The following is a 24,591-nucleotide window of genomic DNA, read 5'->3' as shown; positions in this document are numbered from 1 at the left end:
AAGGTCTGGAGACCGGCTGGGCCACTCCAGGACCTTCATGTGCTTCTTCTTGAGCCACTCCTTTGTTGCCTTGGCTCTGTGTTTTGGGTCATTGTCATGCTGGAATACCCATCCACAACCCATTCCCAATGCCCTGGCTGAGGGAAGGAGGTGCTCACCCAAGATCTGACGGTACATGGTCCCATCCATCGTCCCTTCAATGCGGTGAAGGTGTTTTGTCCCCTTAGCAGAAAAACACCCCCAAAGCATAATGTGTCCACCTCCATGTTTGACGGTGGGGATGGTGTTCTTGGGCTCATAGGCAGCATTCCTCCTCCTCCTCCACACACGGCGAGTTGAGTTGATGCCAAAGAGCTCGATTTTGGTCTCATCTGACCACAACACTTTCGCCCAGTTCTCCTCTGGATCATTCAGATGTGCATTGGCAAACTGCAGACGGGCCTGTACATGTGCTGCCTTGAGCAGGGGGACCTTGCGGGCACTGCAAGATTTCAGTCCTTCACGGCGTAGTGTGTTACCAATTGTTTTCTTGGTGACTATGGTTCCAGCTGCCCTGAGATCATTGACAAGTTCCCCCCGTGTAGTTCTGGGCTGCTTTGTCACCATTCTCATGATCATTGCAACTCCACGAGGTGAGATCTTGCATGGAGTCTCAGACAGAGGGAGATTGACAGTTATTTTGTGTTTCTTCCATTTGCGAGTTATCGTGCCAACTGTAGTCACCTTCTCACCAAGCTGCTTGGCGATAGTCTTGTAGCCCAGTCCAGCCTTGTGCAGGTCTACAACCTTGTCCCTGACATCCTTCGACAGCTCTTTGGTCTTGGGCATGGTGGTGAGTTTGGAAGCTGAGTGATTGCTTGCTTCTATGGACAGGTGTCTTTTATACAGGTGCTGTAACAAGCTGGGATTAGGAGCACTCCCTTACAGAGGGTGTTCCTCATCTCAGCTCGTTACCTGCATATAGTGAAAAGACACCTGGGAGCCTGAAATCTTGCTGGTTGATAGGGGATCGAATACTTATTTCCCTCACTACAATGCAAATCCATCGCTGACTTTTGGGCACTGGGCTTTTGAGGGTTTGTTTGTTGTTATTCCGTCTCTCACAGCTACAATAAACCTACCATTCCAATTATAGCCTGGTCATTTCTGTGTCAGAGGGCAAACGGACAAAATCAGCAGGGGATCGAATACTTATTTCCCTCACTGTAGATAGATAGATAGATATCTCCTATGTGCCACAATAGAACTTTTTTTTTTAAAGGTTTTGTAAATTGTGGACGATGCAAGTCGTTTAATGGTACTAGAGAAAGACATGCTGTTCTGGTAGCTTCAGGTCTTAACATCCACATCAATTTTGGAGGATGAATACAACTGAAGGAAGCCTGGGTGGGTGTGCAGCTGCAGGAGTCAGTCATGTGACTTGCCTCTGGGGGGGCCCCAAAGGAGGTGGGCCCCCAGACAACTGTCTCCCCTTGCCCTATAATAGTTACGCCCCTGCTTCCCACCCCCCACACACCTCCCTCTACACACACAGTCCCTCTAGTACTTTCCTTCCCACTCTACACACCACACACCTCCCTCTACCAAAAAAAGAAAAGAAAAGAAACCACACACACACACACACACACACACACACACACACACACACACAGACCCTCTAGGTACACTCCTTTCTGATCCACCGAGGTATAAGACCTACAACTACAAGAAAGCACTTTGAAAGTAAGTTAAGCACTGGAGATCCTGGCAGAAGCCCCTCCTCCGGCTTTCCCACTGGACAAGGAAACCTTAGCCTGTAGGGGGCAGGCGGGGGGAGGAAGAATGGAAGGGTAGCTGCTCACGAGCGGTCTCCAAGCTATTAAACTACAGTACATGCTAGCAGCCGAAGGGGGTGGGGACTGAGGAGAGTGTGCACATGCCTGCAAGCCTGCGCCTCTTCTTCGAGTGGCTTGCAGTCCTCCCTGGGCTCCAGGAGTCTCCTGATGCAAGAAAAGCAGTCGAGCATGGCCTCAGACTCACTGGAGTGATCTCTCCTGCCTGGGCCTTTGAAGGGACGTAGCAGTGATTCTGAAAGCCTCTCCATTTCAGCTGGCTCTTGCTGGGGCCGGGGCAGAAAGACTGCCAGCACTTTCAGCAGCCATTGGAGCGCAGTGAGACTGCACAGCTGATGGAATCGTCTGAGTGGGTGACTGGATTCTAACCCCAACTAACTTGGCAAAGAGGTACCTTTTAATGTGGTGATTCTCTTTGGGGGAGAGTAACTGGCCCTATCCACCCCCAGCACGGTACCTCCAGTCTTATGTATATCTTATGTTTCTTTTTAGATTGTGAGCCCTTTGGGGACAGGGATCCATCTTATTTATTTATTATTTCTCTGTGTAAACTGCCCTGAGCCATTTTTGGAAGGACGGTACATAAATCGGATGAATGAATAAATGAATGAATGAATGAATGAATGAATAAAATAAAGTACATATGCTCACCTTAGAGAGAACAGTGGTCTCTAGGTGGGCTCTGCTCTGAGGAAGAAGAGGAAGGTGACTTATTACACTTCCTGCATTTATTACCCCGGTAATAGGGATAAATTGCCCCCTTTCGTCAATAGGAATGGCCCACCTGGCAGGGATGGAAGCCAGTGGGGTGCAAGCAGGAGCCCTGGGAGCAATGGAGGGGGTGGGAAAAGGTTTGATTGAGCAGGGACCTCAGGGTGAGAGGTAGGCGGGGTAGTGGAGCCGGAGACAAAGTCTTAATGATAGCACTACATTGCCGGGCAATAAAATCCTGGAGCCATTTGGCAGAAATCTACAACTGGTGCTGGTGTCTATCTGATGTTTCTTTTTAGATTGTGAGCCCTTTGGGGACAGGGATCCATCTTATTTATTTATTATTTCTCTGTGTAAACCACCCTGAGCCATTTTTGGAAGGGTAGTATAGAAATCGAACAAACAACAACAACAACAGGTGGGGAAAAATCCTTGTTGGGCATGGGGACTCTACTGATAACCTCCCGAGTTGGCTGGCTGGGTCCTGTGGGAACCCCTGGTTGCAAATTTCTGATGCCGGCGTGAAAAGAGGGATCGGGTGCGGAAGAGGTGGGAAGGTCACACTAAGGGTACCGCTAGGACAGAAACCTCATGCTGAGCAGCAGAGGGGAGGAGCGGCAAGGCTATCCGCAATGTGTTCTGAATATCCGCAATGTGTTCTGAAGCACCCACTGGGGGCATCAATAGTGTGGGCGCCACTCCCAGCAAGGAGAAGCAGAATGAGGCCTCTGGAGGACCACCTGCTCGTGAACAATCAAGTCGCCCTTAATATCAGTTTATTGATGTAAACCGCCCTGAGCCATTTTTGGAAGGGTGGTATACAAATCAAATAAATATATAAATAAATAAAATATCAGCACAAGGACCTTTAGAAAGTGAGCCCTCTAATAACTACTCCAGCATGGGAGCAAATCATAGTGCCAGCAAATGGGAGAAAACAAATCAACACAAAATTCCAAGATCCAATAAGCTAAATTGAAAAAAGAAAAAATGTTTGTAGGAAATTTATAAAATTAAATGGAAGCAAATAGACTTCCTTCCCCAGCTTAGCACACAGCTGGTAGAGGGGAGGTGGTATACCTTCACACTGCTAAGGTGAGCAGAGATAAGAAATTGTTGAAAAGCTAGCCACAAAAAAGCAAGGAGTCAGGAGATCCTTCGCAGCCCTGTGTTCTGCATCAAGACAGGACTGGAACTGTGGATTGGGCCACCTTCCAGGCAGGAAGCTAGCCACGCCTACAGTTCAAAAAAAAAAAATTGGGTCCTGTCTGGACCCAATCAACTATGGAAAAACCAATTTGCACAACACTGCCCAATAAGTTCATGGCTGTGAGAGTTTGAACCCATTTTTTCCTAGACCCAGTTCCATTACTTTAATGTCTGATACATGCCAACTAATTTACTGCTAAATTAGCAGTAAATTTAGTGTACATTTCAGTGTACAGTGTTCATTCACACTTGGGTTGTCAACTATATGTTGATTTTTCAGTCCAACCTTATTGCAAGTCAATAAGCAAACATTTACACTGAATTATGAAAACATAATGCCAATCAGTACAGGCCAGTTTATTTTCCTGGAACAATTGGCAACCCCAGTGAATCTCCCATGTAACAAAGATTTACAATAAAGACACTTTAGAACAACTGGAGCTGCCATATCCAGGTCACAGAATAGTACTGCTACTTTTCAGTATGCTGAGGGGGGAGAGAACAGGAGGGAGAAATGTTTATGAGGATAAGAAGAGTCAGAAGTTATAATGTGTAAATCACCAAAAAGCAAATCACCAAATCAAAAGCAATCACCAAAATGGCACCAAAAAGATGACTCACTTTGGCCGACAAAGGGCTAATGAAGCCAAAGAAGAATCCTACATTTAGTCTAAAGCAGCAACCAGATCTCAGTGGCATACAGGTCGGTTTAAAAACAAACATAAACAGATGTTCGCAAAGAAAACCAATTAAGATATTTGCAATGTTTATCTCCTGTCAGGTGCATCTTAGAAGTGCCTAAGAATATGTTACTTTTGTCACTTTCATTCTTTAGAAGTGAGTACAGCAGATCAAAGTATAACTTTTGTCAGTACAGTATAAAAGGTTCAGTAAATTTCAAAGATTTTGGAAAACAACATGTATGTCATGTTCTCTCAGTGTGTTTCAGACAGCTGCTTTCCTTTCAAAGGGCAGTCTAAAACTTCTTTTATCTTTCAATGAACTGAAATCTGAAAAGCAAGAATGAAACCAATGGAAAAAGTCTTCTTGTTTCCAATGGGACATGCAGCCCACTCTTATGGCAAGTTTGCTCAAAATTAAGTCCTAATAAGTTTAGCGGGATTTACTTCCAAGTAAGAGCTCATAGAATTGTAGCCTTAACTCATCAACCCTTAACTGAGCTAGGCTGAAACAACATAAGTAAATGCTCTGTCCGTAAATCATAAGCAGTATGGGAGGATATGCTTTTTGTGGATATGTTGAGAAGAATGTCTAATTCCACATCAAGAGTTTAGCGTGAGCAGAAGGTCATAGAATCCAACTCCCCACACTAAGTGCAAGAGAGAATCACCCACATCTCAACCCATATAAACCAGTTCAGACAGTGAGAGTATGACACAAGTAGTTTCAGTTCATAAAAGCATCAGGGGATGGGGGAACACACCTACACATACACACACGAAATCAGGTTCACAAGACAATCTGATCAAGTAAGCACCAAACACATGAACAGAACTGACCCAATTAAACAAAAACTCCAATTCAACTACTTTGCCCTCAACGTGATTTTATTTTAATGTTGATTAAATACCGCCACCCCCCCCCCCCAAAGCACCTCACATAGCTGCTATATCAACTATTCTTCAAAACATGTATGTTATTCATTCTATTGCCAACTAGTTCTGGTGTCCTAGGCAAAGCCAACAAAACTGACTCAACAAGAACAATGATTTCAAATTCAAAGTTGAAAAACAATTTATAGCTGTCTGTAGACTCAAATTGGGAAGTTTTGTTTTCTATAAATTCACACTAAACTCAACACTAGATCCCAAAATCTTGTTCTGCATTCAAGATTGCTTTACATCTCAACTTTTAAAAGTGTACATCTAAAAATAAAGTGTGTTACAATTTTCAACAGCATATATGATGGGAGGGACATAAACTAGAGCACTAAGAATGGCCAGAACTCCATGAGCACCAACATGTTGTGGAAAACACATTTGTCATCATGTAATATTTGAAGCAACCTTGAAAAGTTATTTCAATAATGAAGAACAAGAAGGGACAAACTATACATTAAAAGGTAAGAAAGGTTTATACACTGAGGGAAATAAGTATTTGATCCTCTGCTGATTTTGTCCGTTTGCCCTCTGACACAGAAATGACCAGGCTATAATTGGAATGGTAGGTTTATTGTAGCTGTGAGAGACAGAACAACAACAAACAAACCCTCAAAAGCCCAGTGCCCAAAAGTCAGCGATGGATTTGCATTGTAGTGAGGGAAATAAGTATTCGATCCCCTATCAACCAGCAAGATTTCAGGCTCCCAGGTGTCTTTTCACTATATGCAGGTAACGAGCTGAGATGAGGAACACCCTCTGTAAGTGAGTGCTCCTAATCCCAGCTTGTTACAGCACCTGTATAAAAGACACCTGTCCATAGAAGCAAGCAATCACTCAGCTTCCAAACTCACCACCATGCCCAAGACCAAAGAGCTGTCGAAGGATGTCAGGGACAAGGTTGTAGACCTGCACAAGGCTGGACTGGGCTACAAGACTATCGCCAAGCAGCTTGGTGAGAAGGTGACTACAGTTGGCACGATAACTCGCAAATGGAAGAAACACAAAATAACTGTCAATCTCCCTCTGTCTGGGACTCCATGCAAGATCTCACCTCGTGGAGTTGCAATGATCATGAGAATGGTGACAAAGCAGCCCAGAACTACACGGGGGGAACTTGTCAATGATCTCAGGGCAGCTGGAACCATAGTCACCAAGAAAACAATTGGTAACACACTACGCCGTGAAGGACTGAAATCTTGCAGTGCCCGCAAGGTCCCCCTGCTCAAGGCAGCACATGTACAGGCCCGTCTGCAGTTTGCCAATGCACATCTGGATGATCCAGAGGAGAACTGGGCGAAAGTGTTGTGGTCAGATGAGACCAAAATCGAGCTCTTTGGCATCAACTCAACTCGCCGTGTGTGGAGGAGGAGGAATGCTGCCTATGAGCCCAAGAACACCATCCCCACCGTCAAACATGGAGGTGGACACATTATGCTTTGGGGGTGTTTTTCTGCTAAGGGGACAGGACACCTTCACCGCATCGAAGGGACGATGGACGGGACCATGTACCGTCAGATCTTGGGTGAGCACCTCCTTCCCTCAGCCAGGGCATTGGGAATGGGTCGTGGATGGGTATTCCAGCATGACAATGACCCAAAACACACAGCCAAGGCAACAAAGGAGTGGCTCAAGAAGAAGCACATGAAGGTCCTGGAGTGGCCCAGCCAGTCTCCAGACCTTAATCCCATAGAAAATCTGTGGAGGGAGCTGAAGGTTCGGGTTGCCAAACATCAGCCTCCAAACCTTTCTGACTTGGAGAGGATCTGCAAAGAGGAGTGGGACAACATCCCTCCTGGGTTGTGTGCAAACCCGGTGGCCAACTACAAGAAACGTCTGACCTCTGTGATTGCCAACAAGGGTTTTGCCACCAAGTACTAAGACATCTTTTGTGAAGGGATTGAATACTTATTTCCCTCACTACAATGCAAATCCATCGCTGACTTTTGGGCACTGGGCTTTTGAGGGTTTGTTTGTTGTTATTCCGTCTCTCACAGCTACAATAAACCTACCATTCCAATTATAGCCTGGTCATTTCTGTGTCAGAGGGCAAATGGACAAAGTCAGCAGGGGATCAAATACTTATTTCCCTCACTGTAGGTGCAAGAGACATAGGAAAGGTTTTCTATAAAACAAATCTAAAGCAATCGTTTCTAGACAAGCTCTATCATATGACAAAGGGATTTAAAACATATCCAATTACAAACAAGACATTCTGATAAGAACTAAAATGCCTACTTTCCTTTCACTATAATCTTAATTTATAGTTACCATCTTCACAAGTTAGTCCACTTCCACCTAAAATATCCATGTGTCTGCCATACTGAATTGGCGTCTATTGCATCAGCACAAACTACACCATTGATGTGTCCCTCTGTGTCACAACAACGGTAGCAAATTTGGTCCAAATCAGTTAGTTGGTTCATAAAGCACCTCAAATGTTCATGCAGCCACCATCTTGAATTGGGGTTGATGACATCATCACAAACAATACCGTTGAAGAATCCCTATGTGTCTACAACTGTAGCAAATTTGGTCCAAATTGGTCCAGGCATTGCAAAGTTGATGGGGACAGACACATACGGACACACACAGAAAGCTGGATGATCTCACAAGCTTACTTTCTTGATATAAGTGGTATTATGTTTTTATAACTGTGTTATATGTTCTATTCTATTTCCTTGTTGTGCTGGTCATAGACTGTAATAGACCTTGAACTGAACTGAACTACTTTCTTTAAAGAAAGTAGACTAAAAATCCAAGGATCATTAACACTGACATCCAGGGACACTGAGCAATTCACAGTTGTTTATACACATACGTTTAATTATTCTATCTACAGATGTAAAAAAAACCCTAGAACACACACCCCTACATATCTATAATGACAGGACAACAATATTAACAACTATCAGGAATGCATCATCAGAAGCATGAGTGAATACCACAATTAAAAAGTGATTCAACATGCAAGGAATGAAAGATGTGTAATCAATCCCAGCTCAATTCAGTCACAAGAATGTCTGAGAAAATAAGTTACAGTGGATTGATTGTTCTATAGTAGTTTTGACTAATGTCGTCACAACAGCAATGACTTCTTCAAAAACTCAGAGTAAGAAATTAAAACGTTGCCATATGTAGCTCAATATTTATATAAACTGATTATCTAGACCCATTTCAAACTGGTTTTCGAGCGGGCTATGGGGTGGAGACTGCTTTGGTCGGCCTGATGGATGATCTCCAATTGGGAATTGACAGAGGAAGTGTGACTCTGTTGGTCCTTTTGGATCTCTCGGCAGCTTTCGATACTATGGACCATAGTATCCTTTTGGAACGTCTGAGGGTGTTGGGGGTGGGAGGCACTGTTTTACAGTGGTTCTGCTCCTACCTCTCGGATAGATTCCAGATGGTGTTGATTGGAGATTGTTGCTCTTCAAAATCTGAGCTTAAGTATCGTGTCCCTCAAGGCTCAGTACTTTCTCCAATGCTTTTTTAACATCTACATGAAACCGCTTGGAGAGATCATCAGGGGATTTGGAGCTGGGTGTTACCAGTATACTGATGACACCCAGATCTATTTCTCCATGTCAGCTTCTTCAGGAGCTGGCATATCATCTCTAAATGCCTGCCTGGAAGCAGTAAGGGGCTAGATGAGGGAGAACAAACTGAAGCTGAATCCAGATAAGACGGGGGTACTTATTGTGCGGGGTCAGAACTCTAGAGACGATTTTGATCTGCCTGTTCTAGATGGGGTCACACTTCCCTCAAAGGAACAGGTTCGCAGTCTGGGAGTACTTCTGGATTGACACCTCTCCCTGGTTTCTCAGGTTGAGGCGGTGGCCAGGGATGATTTCTATCACCTCCAGCTGATATGCTAGCTGCGTCCATTTCTCGAGATCAACGACCTCAAAACAGTGGTATATCCAGACTTGACTTTTGTAATGCACTCTACGTGGGGCTGCCTTTGTACATAGTCCAGAAACCTCAGTTGGTTCAGAACGCGGCAGCCAGGTTGGTCTCTGGGTCATTCTCAAAGAGACCATGTTACCCCTTTACTGATGGGAGTTACACTGGCTGCCAACAGGTTTCTGGACAAAATACAAAGTGCTAGTTATAACTTACAAAGCCCTAAATGGCTTAGGCCCTGGGTATTTGTCTTCTTCATTACAAGCCCCTCCGCCCACTGAGGTCATCTGAGGAGGTCTATCTCCAGTTACTGCCAACTCGTTTGGTGGCTGCACAGAGACGGGCCTTCTCGGTCGCTGCCCTGCGATTGTGGAATGCTCTCCCTGCTGAGATACGATCCTCCCCATCTCTGGCAATTTTCAAAACACCCCTGAAAACCCATCTTTTCACCCAAGCTTTCTCAGCTTCCTAATATTTTGGGATTTTAATTTCTGGTTATTTTTAAATTGTTAAAGTGTTTTTAAGTTTTTGTATATGTTTTTAACTGGTTTTATGTTATTGTAAACTGCCAAGAGATGAAAGTTTGAGCGGTATACAAATTTGAGAAATAAAAATAAATAAAATAAAATGTTCTAGCAAATAATTGTTCAGGATTCTCACTTCTACCCTGATTCTTAGCTAAATTCCTGATCTTTTTCCATTTAATCAAATTTGCAAATCTGTTTCCTTGTAATGTGATTTATTACTACATTTAGATGTAATGATTTATTACTACACTAGCAATTTTCAGCCCGTTAGATTAACGGGCGCTAGTAGACCACCCCCGACCCCCAAGTGCGGCCGCCAGTGGGCCCAGTCCTTCCCAGTCCGCCCTGCCACCTTCGGCCTCCCCTTTCTGGCTTCCCCTGCCGCCTCGCCCGTACCTATAGTTCCGCCGCCGGCGCCTCTACTCCTTTGGCGGCGGCCGCCTCCATCAGGGCCGGTTGGCCCGCCGCGGCTGCCGCTGCCTCACCCGTACTTTCGCCGCCGCCGCGGCCACCGCCATCGGGGCCAGTCGCCCCCCGTGGCCGCCGCCGCCTCACCCACATTCTCGCCGTGGCGGCCGCCACCACCATCGAGGCCAGTCGCCCCGCCGCGGCCACCGCCACCTCTGGCCGAGGCCGCGGCTCTGCCGCCGCCTCGCCAGCACTCTTCTCCCGTTGGCGGCTTCTCCTAGGCCGCCACTTCTCCTGCTCCAACATGGCCGCCCGTGTCTGGGCGGCCGTATCTTTTTCGGCAGTTCTGAGCATGCGCTCCGCGCATGCCCAGAACTGCCAAAAAAGACACGGGCGGCACGAACGCACGCCCAAGCCTTTTATTATAGAGGATTGACATTACAGCTCCAACTGAGACATTTTTGCTTGCCTAGAATTCATGGTTGACAATGGGTGAAGCAAGAACCAAGTCTAACTACAATGGAATTAAACAAATACAAATAGCAGTAGCAATAGCACTTTATATTTATATACCGCTCTATAGCTGGAAGCTCTCTAAGCGGTTTACAATGATTTAGCATATTGCCCCCCAACATTCTGGGTACTCATTTTACCGACCTCGGAAGGATGGAAGGATCAGTCAACCTTGAGCCCCTTGGTCAGGATCGAACTTGTAACCTTCTGGTTACAGGGCGGCAGTTTTACCACTGCGCCACCAGGGAAAGAGAAACTGATGTTCAAAGAGAAACTGATGTGTTCAATGGAGTCATTTCATTTTCCATGTATCTGTATACGTATTTGGGATGGAATATATATCATTCCTGAATTGTTTATATATATACAATCTTTTCCCGTACAGACTATGCTGTTGATTGATTGATTAAGTGCCGTCAAGTCAGTGTCAACTCTTAGCAACCACATAGATATATTCTCTCCAGGATGGTCTGTCTTCAACTTGGCCTTTAAGGTCTCTCATTGATGCATTCATTGCTGTCATAATCGAGTCCATCCACCTTGCTACTGGTTGTCTTCTTCTTCTCTTTCCTTCAACTTTCGCCAGCATTATAGACTTCCCAAGGGAGCTGGGTTTCTGCATAATGTGTCCAAAGTATGATAGTTTGAGTCTGGTCATTTGTGCCTCGAGCGAAAATTCTGGATTGATTTGTTCTATGATCCATTTGTTTGTTTTCCTGGCTGCCCATGGTATCCTCAAAGGTCTTCTCCAGCACCAAAGTTCAAAAGCATCAATACTTTTTCTATCCTGTTTCTTCAAAGTCCAGCTTTCACATCCATAGAGTGTCATGGGAAAAACCATTGTCCAAAAAATTCTAATCTTTGTAGGTATAGACACCTCATGGCCTCAAAATATCCTTTACAAGGCCTTCATTGCAACCCTACCAAGTGCTAGTCTGCGGCATATTTCTTGACTGCTGGATCCTTTACTGTTGCTGGTCATTCGTAAAAGGCAGAAGCTATCCACCACTTCAATGTCTTCATTATTAATTCTGAGGCTGGTTACCTGTTGTCATTAGTTTAGTCTTCTTTACATTTAGTTGCAGTCCCATTTTTTCCACTGTGCTGCTTGACTTTCACTATTAGAGCTTGCAGATCATCCACATTCTCAGCTATCAGACTAGTGTCATCAACGTACTGCATGAAAACCACATGAATAGACTATTTTATGGAAAAATAGGTGTCACAAGTTTGGGCACAGTGTCTTAATTCAAGCATCACATTTGCTGACCTCCAGTCTATGCTTTGGAGATTAGCTTAGGAACAAGCTAGAGGTTCTCTCCCTCCACCCATCCCCAATGCAGATTCCCCTTCCATAGTTTTCTATAAACAGTTATAGTAAAGTTTGCCATTATGAAAGAATCAACACTAACAAGGATTGCCCCCAAACAATGGTTTGCAGACAATCCTAGTTAGACCTAACAGATAACTCCAGTTCAGACATTATCAAATTATGGTTATAGAAACCTATGGAAGGGAGGAGATCCTATGCATAAGAGAAGGGAAAGCAAAGGAGAAAGTGCACAAGCCTACTACATACTTCCATTCTTCAGTACATGGTTTAGAGACTAGGAAACACACTGCCTGAATCACACACACTTAAGCAGCAACTTCAGTACAATTTCCATTATAGCAATGTTAAGGTTCAGTAAGTATAGTTAATTTGTGAAATGGCATGTCTGGTTGAGTTAACCAAGGATGGCTTATCTCTATTTTCAATTATTTGAAAGTCTCTTGATAAAGAGACCTGGAGCAACAACTCGCATATAAATATAAGAACAAATACACTTTAAAAGTGAGAGATTCATACTAGTATCTTATGGCATCTTCAAATTCAAAAGTCACTTAATGCACAACTGAAGTATAATCACCTATGGGATGAAATGCAGCAGCTGTTTAACAGTGTACAGCAGTAGTTTGTGACAGTAAATGGCCATAATTTCCATCTAAAATGTCATGGGGAATTTTACATACACAGAATGTAATTAGCCAACCTGGAATTCAGCCAGGACTCATGTTAAAATGCCCCTGTTCTTAAAGAAAATGATTTAATCATGTGTGTTTAGATTCATGATTTCACAACTCGTGGATAATATTCTGCACAACATACAGCATGATGCAGGATTCTAGAGATTATACACATCACCTTTTGATACCTTACATGAAATTATATATTAATTACAACAAATTATATATGAATACATGGTGGCTTCCCCACTTAAATGCAGGGTACTGATGCAAAACAATTCAGTTACCAGCAGCTATTTTGACCTCCTGTGTACGGTCCCTTATATGGAAGAAAATTCTTTTCTACCCTGTAAGGAGCTCTGTAGCTTGCATTATTCTCCTTCTCATGGACTTTCGATCAACTTATTAAAACACTTCTACCTGACTAAATAGATCCCCTGAATAAGATAGATTTTTTTAAAAAAAATGTTAAGTATTATTTTTAAATGCAAGAACTTAAAAGAACTGCCAGTTGCAAGCACCATACAGAATACAGAAGCATCTCCCCTTGTCTCTCAATCTTAGAATGCTTGTTCTAATATGATATACAAGTGCATAACAGCAGGCTCCATCTAAAAAGAAAACTATACTTTTTGTTTAAGAATTATTTGTACATGCATACAAATTGGATCAACAAACAAACTAATAACTCAACTATGATTTATTTAATCTTTAATCAGGTGGGACCTATAATATTAACAATGATATTAAAAATACTTTGGACCACAATACAGCATTTCACATGCATGTTAAAACCAAGTAAACCAATGAATTTATATAAACCTTGTACATGTACCCCTTCTAGGATGCCATTTGAATAGCTGAGAATATGTCATTAGAAACTCTCTCAGAATATGCATCGCAGGATAAGAGGGTCACTAGTTAAAGATGGTCAATAGTAAACATCTCTAATTTACACTTTAATATAAAATTAAAATAAAATTAAGATGTCATTTCACACATAATCATGTGAAATCCAAGCTCAAACATTCTGTCTGTCCAACGCCTATTTGATTTCTAACAGCAGACAGATCACAATAAAGAGGAAGAGCTATATGGGAATCCAAGTCTGTGAAAACAGCTAATCTAATCTAATTTATTTTTAAATCTATGAGTAATCTTCAGTCAGTTATAACACATAAACTAGCAGTACAGTTTAATTAACTCAAAAGACTCCACACTAGATATGGAAAGGAACTGGCAAAAACTGCTGTGTGAAAGCAGAACAAGTCTGTGCTGCATAAACCCCAACATCTAAAATGGGCATGGGTCCCAGATTCATTGCATTCTGTTCACAGAAAAGCTCGCTGTCACAATTATGGTGTTTCCCTCTGCTGACAAACACAGCTGTAACCATGAGAAATGGTCCAAGGTGGGACCTCGAAGACGCTTACAGCACTTGTAGACACACACAGGGCTATTATTATTTTTTTAGAATGTCTGTATATGGCTCGTGACCTGGTGTAGAAAGGATGAATCCATTTTCAATATACAGTAACAGAACCATGTTTCCAAGACACAAGGAATAGTATACTTTATTCTGCACTAGTGAGACCTTATCTGGAGTACTGTGTCCAAGTCTGGATACCACACTTTTGATGCAGAGAAACTGGAATGGGTTCAGAGGAGGGCATTCCAAGAAGGTGAATAAAACTAATCTTAAGAAGATTTACACAAGAAATTAAAAAAAGAGAGAAATATGATCAGACAACAGAATACAAGACAGAAGCAAGAGGCTTAAGATGGGAATAAAGAAGGCCTACTAAAAGACTACTGCAGTAATCCAAATGAGAGTGAACAAAGGTTTGGCTAGCATCAACAGAAAGAAATGGATATTGTGACTGAGAACAGGCCCGTGTTATTGATGAGATCTAAAAAACAAAGAAAAATATTTGACCAACTTATTCACTGACTTCAACAGTTCAAGCACAGAAAAGTTAAAAGGGTAAGGAAAAACTGTAAGAGATGCTTATCTTGATTTATTTTACGTGGAGAATGTATACATGAAAGACTACTGTAAGAAAAGCTCAGAATGTATGCGGGATCTAATTATAGTCATATGACACTTGCTACAAATTATCCAGGTTGAAACTCCATGGCAATTAATGTTCAGGCTTTAAAAAGAAAAGGCCACCAGTATAAGTTACAGCTTTAAAGCAAGTGACACTACTATATAAAACTATGCTACTAATTTCAGCTCTTCAAGAAATCGTAAGGACTGGTCCCAACCCACTGTCCTGTCCATGCACTAGCACAAACTACATGGTGAGCAGCTTAGTGTTAAACCCTTATTAAAACTATAGTGTGCAAAGAGAAAGATGCCTCACACTAGAGCAAGGAACAAAATGCAATTATCCCTTTTACTACTACTTCTACACAAAATACTTCGGCACAGCAACCAACATGAACTTCATAAACAAAAGTCAAACATTGTAAGGGTCATATTACATGTTGTCATTTTTATCAAAACAAGTAAGGAGGGCTGTAGATTAGCAAAAGCTATCATCATCTTCACAACATGAAAAAAGAGATGGACATGAACTGCCTCTGTTCTCTATTAAGTGCCAAGTCAGTGGGATCCATTTTCTGTTTGCCAGCAGAACAAATATTGGCAATATAAATTTCGCGTTGCACACTCCATGTGTAGTGAGGATAGTTAGCTTTTTTTTTTTTTTAATAAAAGGGGCACTATTCACTGCAATAAAATAGATTTTCCCTTTTGTGTTCTATTCAGTTCTCTGATTTTGCTTTTGGAAAAATCAAAATGTCAACTCTTCTCACTTGAAAGATCTATATCTTATTTGCGCTTCCATTGCAATCTCGGCACATACACAAAACCACAACTTCTGCTGTCAGCAACTTAGTTGATATAAGGTCATGGGAGTTTGCCCTTGCTTTCTACAAAAAACAACCCTTAGCCATATCTATACTAGAAGATCCTAGTCTTGGAAGCTGATGTTCCAAGACTTTTGTTTTACTCAAAATTAAATAATAATTTTAGCAGCTTCCTTTGTAATTCCCACTGATTGTTCATAGGTCTTGTTCAGCTCAATTACCTAACTCAAGTCTTCAGAAGGTTTTAATTGACTGATGAATAAACAGATCCAACATATATGTCAATTAATGCCTAATGTTGCATACACAAGCCACAGGTCACCCACACATATCAGGTTGTCGGCTTTATAATTTATTTGCATCAGTACTTGTTAGTCTACCCATAATTTAAGAGTAATAACTAGTTATTAAAAAGCATGACTGAGGGGCAAGGAATTTTGGCTACATTTCCAGCTGTGTCACTCAGTTGACTCGTGATTGTCACTTATCTTCTACTAGTTTTTTTTAGGCCCGTTAAATTAACGGGCGCTAGGAAAGTTGTGCGCTCCGCCTGTGGCTCCACGGCCGGGCCGGGCCCGCCACTGCCTCTCTCCCCCCCACCCGCAACCCAGTCTCTGGCCGGGCCGTCTCCAGCCGGGCCGCCCGGCCTCCGCGGCCGGGCCAGGCCCTTTGCCATCGGCCTCCATGCTGCTGCCGGCCTCCGCTCTGCCCCCATCCGTCCCCCGGTTTCCCTGCTCTGCCCCCGGTCTCCCCAACATGGCCGCCTGCTCCCTCCATGCCGCGGCCGGTCTCCCCAGCCAGGCTAAGGCCTCCCGCCACCGCCGGCCTTCCCTTTCTGGGCGGGCTGCCGCCGCCTGTGGCCTCCGCGGCCAGGCCGGGCCCGCTGCCGCCACTCCCCCCCCCCCCCGCGACCCAGTCTCTGGCCGGCCGTTTCCGGCCGGGCCGGGCAAGGGCCCCAAATTCTCCCTCCCACCCAGCTCCGGCAGCGCCGCCAGGCCTCAGCCGCGCCTCGGCCAGTGCTCCCCTCCTCCGCATACCTGGCTTCTTCGGGGCGGCCGCTTCTGGCTGCCCAAGAGCCCAGGGAGGCACGAACGCACGCCTTGGTGTCCGTCCACGGACGGACAACAAGGCTTTTATTAGAGAGGATCCTTGTGTCCCTATTTGCAAAACTGAAGGCAACAACAGTAATTACATTTTGTAACTCACAGACTAATGAAGAACTGTCTTTACTAGGGCATAGCAAGTGTGTTATTTGTGAGCAGCCTCATTTCAGAGCCTCTTGATGCCATACAAGTATAATTTTCATAAGTAATTACTGTTTTTATAGAGCATTGGACAAACAGGTATTAAAGAGAACGACTTTGTCATATGAAAACCGAGCCGTGGTGGCTCATGTCTTACTGACACAGCTTAGGGCTGTGTACCAGAGAATCCAGTGCCAATGCATCTGGAACACTCTTCCAGTACTGTGCGCATCTTCCCATGGGGGCAGCCCTGAGAAAGACTACAGTTTCAAGATGCTAATGGGCACCTTCCCATTGTGCTGCATGTCTTCCCAGCTGGCCTACAGTCTCCCATTTCTGTACAAGAGGCCCCTCTGGTGCCGGACACATGTGAAATAGTGCAGATATGGCCACAGTGGTAGTGACTACCCTGAGCAGCACTCTGGAGGTGCTGCAGATTCATTGGCACTGGATGCTCCAATGCACAGCCCAAACATCTTATATTTCAGTTTGTGCTTAAATGCTATGTGACATCCCATGAAGAATCCAATCTCCAACCAGCATTATCCATGAATTCCAAAAGTCAGAGGCCCACCACACAGTTATCACTATGAACAACCCTACAAAACTTTTTCTAAACTATGACCTTTGCCACAAATGTAACTTACAGTTGATAAACAGAAACCATAAAGTTATTCCGGAATTAATCATAATTGCCTCCATCACTGAACATGTTAGCAAGCCACAATTTATGTCTATTGATAGACTAGCACTATAAATACAACATATACCTTGTTTCCAGAGCAGATGCCAAACTGTGCAAGGTAGTTAGTTCAGCAGGTCACCAAAAAGAGTCTTCCAGCTAGTACAAGTGCTGTACACACAACAATGAGTCTATGGATGCCAAATAGGCCATTACATTTCTGATGATTCACCAGGGGAAGAAAAATGTTCTCTGCACTTATCAAAAATAATATCCTGAAGCAAGATACAGGGCTAGTTGACACAAGATGTTTTGCTAACACATGAGTAGTATCAACAATCCTCTACACCACTCATAGAACCCTAGAATCACAGAATGTTAGAGTGGGAAGGACACTGAAGGTCCTTCAAAGTCCTCCCACTGAGCCAGTGTGGTGTAGTGGTTAGAGTGTTGGACCAGGACTGGGAAGACCTGAGTTCAAATCCCCATTCAGCCATGAAACGCACTGGGTGATTGTGGGCCAGTCACATATCTCTCAGCCTAACCTACCTCACAAGGTTGTTGTGAGGATAAACAACCATGTACACAACTTTAGGATCCTTGGAGGAAGAGAGGCAAAGAAATGTTAAAAAACCAAATAAATAAAATTGATGGTCTCCTAGTCTAAACCCCTGCTCAGTGCTCCTGTGGAAAATCCTCATATACAGTAATAAAAATTCTATGACTGCTGTTGTACTTTTTCTAACATCCGAGTCAGGGGAATCGCTGACTACCATTCATTTAATTGAACATTCAATTAGAACATTATGTTCTCCACACCAATTGCATACCCAAGGATGGCAACGACTATTTGCATGTATGTATAGGTCTTGTGCAAACTACAGATGAAACTCGGAAAATTAGAATATCGTGCAAAAGTCCATTAATTTCAGTAATGCAAATTAAAAGGTGAAACTGATATATGAGACAGACGCATTACATGCGAAGCGAGATAAGTCAAGCCTTAATTTGTTATAATTGTGATGATCATGGCGTACAGCTCATGAAAACCCCAAATCCACAATCCCAGAAAATTAGAATATTACATGGAACCAATAAGACAAGGATTGTAGAATAGAACAATATCGGAACTCTGAAAAGTATAAGCATGCATATGTATTCAGTACTTGGTTTGGGCCCCTTTTGCAGCAATTACTGCCTCAATGTGGCGTGGCATGGATGCTATCAGCCTGTGGCACTGATGAGGTGTTATGGAACACCAGGATGCTTCATTAGCGGCCTTCAGCTCTTCTGCATTGTTTGGTCTCATGTCTCTCATCCTTCTCTTGGCAATGCCCCACAGATTCTCTATGGGGTCAGGTCAGGCGAGTTTGCTGGCCAATCAAGCACAGTACACTGTATACTTTTCAGAGGTCTGATATTGTTCTATTCTACAATCCTTGTCTTCTTGGTTCTATGTAATATTCAAATTTTCTGAGATTGTGGATTTGGGGTTTTCGTGAGCTGTACGCCATGATCATCACAATTATAACAAATTAAGGCTTGACTTATCTCGCCTTGCATGTAATGCGTCTGTCTCATATATCAGTTTCACCTTTTAATTTGCATTACTGAAATTAATGGACTTTTGCACGATATTCTAATTTTCCGAGTTTCACCTGTAGTTCCCCCACATTCATTCAAACTAATCCCCTTTATAATTTGGGGTGCAGGAAGTATTAGATAAACAAGATATCCCACAACATTCCACTGATATACCTTCAAAGAGTGTGGTAGCATCAGCTTGCTTAAACCAACTTGATTACGTCATCGGATAGAATCGTAGAATTCAGAATTAGAAGGTATCTTGGAGATCTTCTGATCCAGCCCCCCTGCTCATTACAGGAAACTGCTACAGCATCTCTGGCCAACAGCACTCCATACTCTGTCTGAAAACCTCTAGAGAGTTCACTCATACATACGAGGACTTTTACTGTGCAAGGCAGACTGTTCTATTTTCCAACAGCTCTTATATTCAAGAAATTCCTCCTAGCTCGAATGTCTAATCTGAATCGGCTTCCTTGCCGTTTCAACCATTGGTTCTAGTACTTCCCTCAGGAGCAATAGAGAACAAGTCTGCTCCTTCTTCTATGTGACAAGCTTTTCAAGTATTTGAAAGCAGCCATAATTTCTTACCTTAGTCTCCTCTTCCTGCGGCTAAACATATCAAATTGTTTTAACCATTCCTCATAGGACTTGGTTTCTAGAGCCCTAACCATCTTTGCTGGTTGTCCTCTAAGCCCATGTCGTCTTTTAAATGTAGTAATGAGAACTGGACACAATATTCCAAGTGAGATCTGACCAGTGACAAATAGGGTGAACATATGACTTCTCATGTTCTCCTATGTCCATATAGTAAGAATGCATCTGCTTTTTTAGCAGCTGCACTGCTGCCTCATGTTCACTTAGTCAACTAAGACACCTGATTCTTTTCACATGTAGATATGGATCCACAAAGCCAGGTCTTCCCCCTGCTATACTTGGGCATTTGGTTTTTCTTATCCAGATGCAAGACTTTACATTTATCTTGCTGAACTCAACTTGTTTGTTTTGGCCCAATGTTCAAGCCTATCCAGGTCATTTTGAATCTTGGTTCTGTCCTCTAAGGTGGTTGTTCCCTATGGAGCTTCATGATACAAACTTGCTAAGCATCACTCTATTCCCTCAAATAAGTTATTTGTAAAAACCATTGACCAGGATAGAGCCCTGTGGCACTCCACTCGGAACTTCCTCCAGATTGACACAGAACCATCTATGAACACCCATTGGGTACGACTGTTCAACCAGCTATGTATCCTCCAAAAAGCAGCAGCATCTAGCCCTCATTTTTCTATCTTGTCAGCAAAGATATCATGGGAGACTCTGTCAAATGCTTTCCTAAAATGCATGAAATTGATGTTATAAATATATGTAGCCTAATGATGCAGCAGGGAAATGATTTTACTAGCAAGCCAGAGGTTGCTGGTTCAGATCCCTGCTGGTATGCTTCCCAGACTATGGAAAACACCTATATCAGGCAGCAGTGATATAGGAAGTTGCTGAAATGCATCATCTCAGATTGTGTGGGAGATGGCAATGGTAAACCCCTCCTGTATTCTACCAAAGACAACCACAGGGCTCTGTGATTGCCAGGAGTAAACACCGATTCAACAGCACACTTTACCTTTACAAAGGTAAAGTGTTGTAGACTGCCCAGAGCCTCTGGATGGGGCGGTTTATAAAATGTTTTTTGGTGTTTTTTTTAAGGTTCACTCTTCAATAAACTGGTGAATCTCCAAGGTCTGTAGCAACCCATGCAGTATGCCAGGATCACTTTTCTGAGATGCCTTAAAACTAGTAACAACCCAATCGTATACATGTTTACTTGAGAGGAAGTGCCATTAAACTTAGCAGATTTTACTTCTGAGTAAAGGTGGAAACATGAGGTTTGCCCAAACCCAATTACTGTACAGTAAAAGATTTCTCAAGGGAATTCAGTGGCCGCTTTCCACCCTTCCTTCTCCATCTGCAGCCACTGTTCCAACATAAGGCCTCTTCTACCCTAAACGCAACCACACGCACATGGTCTCCTTGACTTCGGTGTGTTTGGGCCGGTAATTGAAGGCCCCAGCATCCTGAATCGCGGCGTAATCGCTAAATCCCACGGACTTTAACGAGACATCCGTTACCAGGCAAGAGGATTTAGGGCTGCAACTTAAAAGGCTATCCTTGTATGCCGCCACGACTCTCCAACCCCACTCTTCCCCGTGGCAGCTACTCGTGAGTAGCTGTACTTACGCTTTAGCCATATGGCTTTTTTGTTTTAGAGCCAGTGTACGTGCAAAGCTCTAGCAAAGAATGAGAGGGCGGCCAGAACAGAAAGCTGCACGGGGGCTGGCTGCCCACTGGTCTGTGGAGGCCGGAGGATGTAGCCGCCTAGGGCAGGGCAGCTCCCCTGCCATGAGTGGGGCGCTCCTGGGAGAACGCGATGGGTCGCTCGTTCACTCACCCGGCCCCCGGTGGCTGAGCTCTTCCTCCGCAGCGTGAGTCCGCTTCGGAGCAGCGCCGGCAGTTCCCTCAGCTTTTGCCGCAGCTGCACTTGCTGCTCCTGGTCTCTGGGGCCCGCGGAACTCCGGCTCAGGAGCAGCGAGTCGGCCCTGTCGGAGGGGGGCTGCATCTTGATGGAGCCCCCGGCCATGCACGCTACATTCTGGAGGAGCCTTCCTGCTCCAGCTGCCCGGGCTCGCTTGCACGCACTCACTCACTCGTGCGCGCCCAGGCGCGCACACACACCTTTCGCTTGCGATGCAAAGCGCGCCTGGCAGGCAAACGCATTAACAGCTGTCAGAGCAGCAGCAGCAGCAGCAGCGTTCCACGCCTCCCCTGTTAGCCCGGCTGGGAGACTTGCAAGCCCGGCACCAGGAATGAGGCTCAAACTGCGCGGGAAGGAAGCTTCCCCTGGCCACATTAGGCCCAGGCAGGCAGGAGACGTTCATCCCACAGGTGCATCCAACGCCCCAGGAATCTCACTCGCTTCCTCACTTTGCCCCTCCCCTAGGGACGCCGGTTATTTTTTTCCTCCATTCAAGTGCTGTGACGAGAACAAAGTAAGTCCAGGTAATGGGGGCCGGGACGCCCTGAACATTAGTCACAACATCCTGTTAAGTTACCTTTTTTTAACTCCCGCCCACACACTCGTTGGAGCGCCTCTACTTTTCCCTGTTGGCTTATGCAACAAAGGAAGCACACACAGATGGGACACTCTGGTCACGTGCCTCACCTGCCCTGTTGTGTTCCAAAAGAAGCAACGCCCATTTTGAAAAGGCGTCCTACATAGCCCTTGTTCCCTCAACAAAAAACGCTTCTGCCGTTTCGACTTTTTTTTAAAACTAGGAAATAAATAATGAATATGTAGCGACCCTTTCAAAGGTGATTTGAATATAGGAATTAACCTCCAGCCCATATGCAGGGCACCTTATGTGATTTCATCGCACGACAAGCGCAATACATTTACTGTGCTGTACTGGTGTGACTGATAGACTGGTGTGGCTTCCCAACTGACACTCCACAAACAAGCCAATGAAAGAGCAGACCACTAACATTGGATCTACAAAATATGCATATCCCCAAAACCCAGAAAGCCCATTTTATGTTGTCACAATTTTCCTAGGCAGTAAATGTTTATTGTTAGGTAAAACAGCTCTCTCCTAAAGGACGAACATTTTCAAAATTCAGTATGCACTAGCAAAATTGTGCTATCTGTTTCCCAGGTGGGGTGCTTATTATTGTGCCAGTCAGATAGTTGACAGGTAAGTTGCAGGCAGAAATTTACTACCAATTCAGTATGCGCCAATAGCCTGTATGTACAGTTAGAAAACAGGAGCGTTTTGAATTTTCTAGCAGCTGTTTACTATTCAATATACATAGTTCAGAGCAATACTACTTTTATATTATGGGGAAATGGGCACTACTTACAATAAGGAACACAAGGCAACTTTCATTGCTATTGCTAAATCAGAATTCTAAAAATATAAAAGCTGCCCTAGAGCTATCTTGCCATTCATGTGGAGTCCACAATGACAAATTTGTGCTTGGACTGTACCACTTCAGACTGCAAGTATCACATGACTGAATGCTTCTCCATCCAAATATAAAATATCTTCACAAAGTCTAGGGTAAGATCTTTCTCCTTGACTTCTAGTTTTTAATAATTATTATTACACTGCTTTTCAACAAAAAGTTCTCAAAGCAGTTTATATAACAAAAGAAAATAGAAGATGGTTCCTTGTCTCCAAAGGACTTACAATTTAAATGTATGTGTGGATGCACACACACACAACACCAGGAACAGCCACTGGAAAAAAACTATGCTGGGCTCTAGTTGTTGTTGTTGTTGTTGTTTTGGTATGGAGATACATGCAGTCATGTAAGCCCCCAGTCTGAAGTAGTACAGCTTATCTACTATTCCTTTGTGGTTAAATCAATTGTATTCTATTAGCTAAAGATCTGTCAAGCTGAGCAGGCAGAGGAGGAAAGGGAAATAATTTTGTTATTCAAAATTCACCCCTTCTTCTGCCAGATTTCCATTCCTATCAGTTACTGAAGCCATTGTCTTAAACAGGGCTGCTGCTGAACCTTTTCCCCAACCTGCTTGCCTTTTGTTCCCCCAAAAAAACACTGGCCTCCAAACCCTTAGGAAGATGAACACTTCCTATCTCTCCCAACCCAAGAGTTCTGTTTGTGGGAAGGCAATGCTCTGTATTGCCTCCTCCCACCTGACTTGAAAATCCCATGGGGGTCTCTGCTGGTGGTGTGACCAGGCCACCATTGTCAGGAATGGTGGAAGATGTCTCTATACAGTGTTGTCCCCAGGTATATCACTGTACTTTCCCCATAAGAATGAATGAGAGCATTCACTTTTATATGGGAGAAAGTACAAGCATACTCTCATTTGTACTGGGGTAGAGTAAGCCAGACCCTACTAGGGTAACAGCTAACCCTGACCATTTCTCCTGGTTATCCTAATATACTGTATAAGGAGTGCAAAGTGGACTTTGCCCCATCTCAAATGTCATCTGGATTACAACCAATGTCCATTGCCTATTTGCTATTTCCATGGGCCTCCAACTCCTCCTTGGACACACTAGAGAGTGGCTGAGAGAAAGACTCTTAAATTGTGGAATGTCTAGCAATGCTGCTAATTTGTTAATTTGCTTATTCATGTCAGTTTTATTCTGCCATCCCTCCTACTCATTTCATCCCCGCAACAATGTTCTGCTCTGGCCACCATACTGCAACAGTTCAAAAAATATCAAACATGAACGTTGGTGTAAACCAAAAAAGTGCTTTGACAACAGGAGTTGCTGCACCTCAGCTACAAATATCACCTCACATCACCAATAATATTGTCATTTTAACATATTAGAAGAAGGGTTTGGCAATGTTATGCCCCCTTAGGGAAATTAAAACGGTTAAAGCTTTTATTGGGAGTCTCTGCCTCTCGGTCATAAAAATGCCATTGCTAATATACTGCTTTCCCCC

The 24,591-nt window shown here is 43.8% G+C and overlaps 1 protein-coding gene across 5 annotated transcripts in view; it reads right to left on the bottom strand.

Annotated features, from left to right (window-relative positions):
- Window positions 1-22,279, bottom strand: part of RAPGEF5 (Rap guanine nucleotide exchange factor 5) — a 219,255-nt gene extending 196,976 nt beyond the window's left edge. For 4 of the 5 annotated variants that reach the window (XM_053263693.1, XM_053263695.1, XM_053263694.1 and 1 more), the window contains exon 1: window positions 21,560-22,264. In XM_053263693.1, coding sequence (XP_053119668.1) covers window positions 21,560-21,748 — 189 coding nt within the window. In that variant the 5' untranslated portion in view covers window positions 21,749-22,264. Of the gene's footprint in view, window positions 1-21,559 lie in introns of all 5 variants that reach the window. The other variant, XM_053263696.1, reaches the window with a different exon arrangement.
- Between the last annotated feature and the right edge of the window lie 2,312 nt (window positions 22,280-24,591).

This window comes from Hemicordylus capensis, chromosome 6 (assembly GCF_027244095.1).
Source record: "Hemicordylus capensis ecotype Gifberg chromosome 6, rHemCap1.1.pri, whole genome shotgun sequence".
NCBI classification, from domain to species: Eukaryota; Metazoa; Chordata; class Lepidosauria; order Squamata; family Cordylidae; genus Hemicordylus; species Hemicordylus capensis.
Note: the sequence above shows the minus strand (reverse complement) of the source record. Positions and strands in the feature narration are given on the sequence as shown.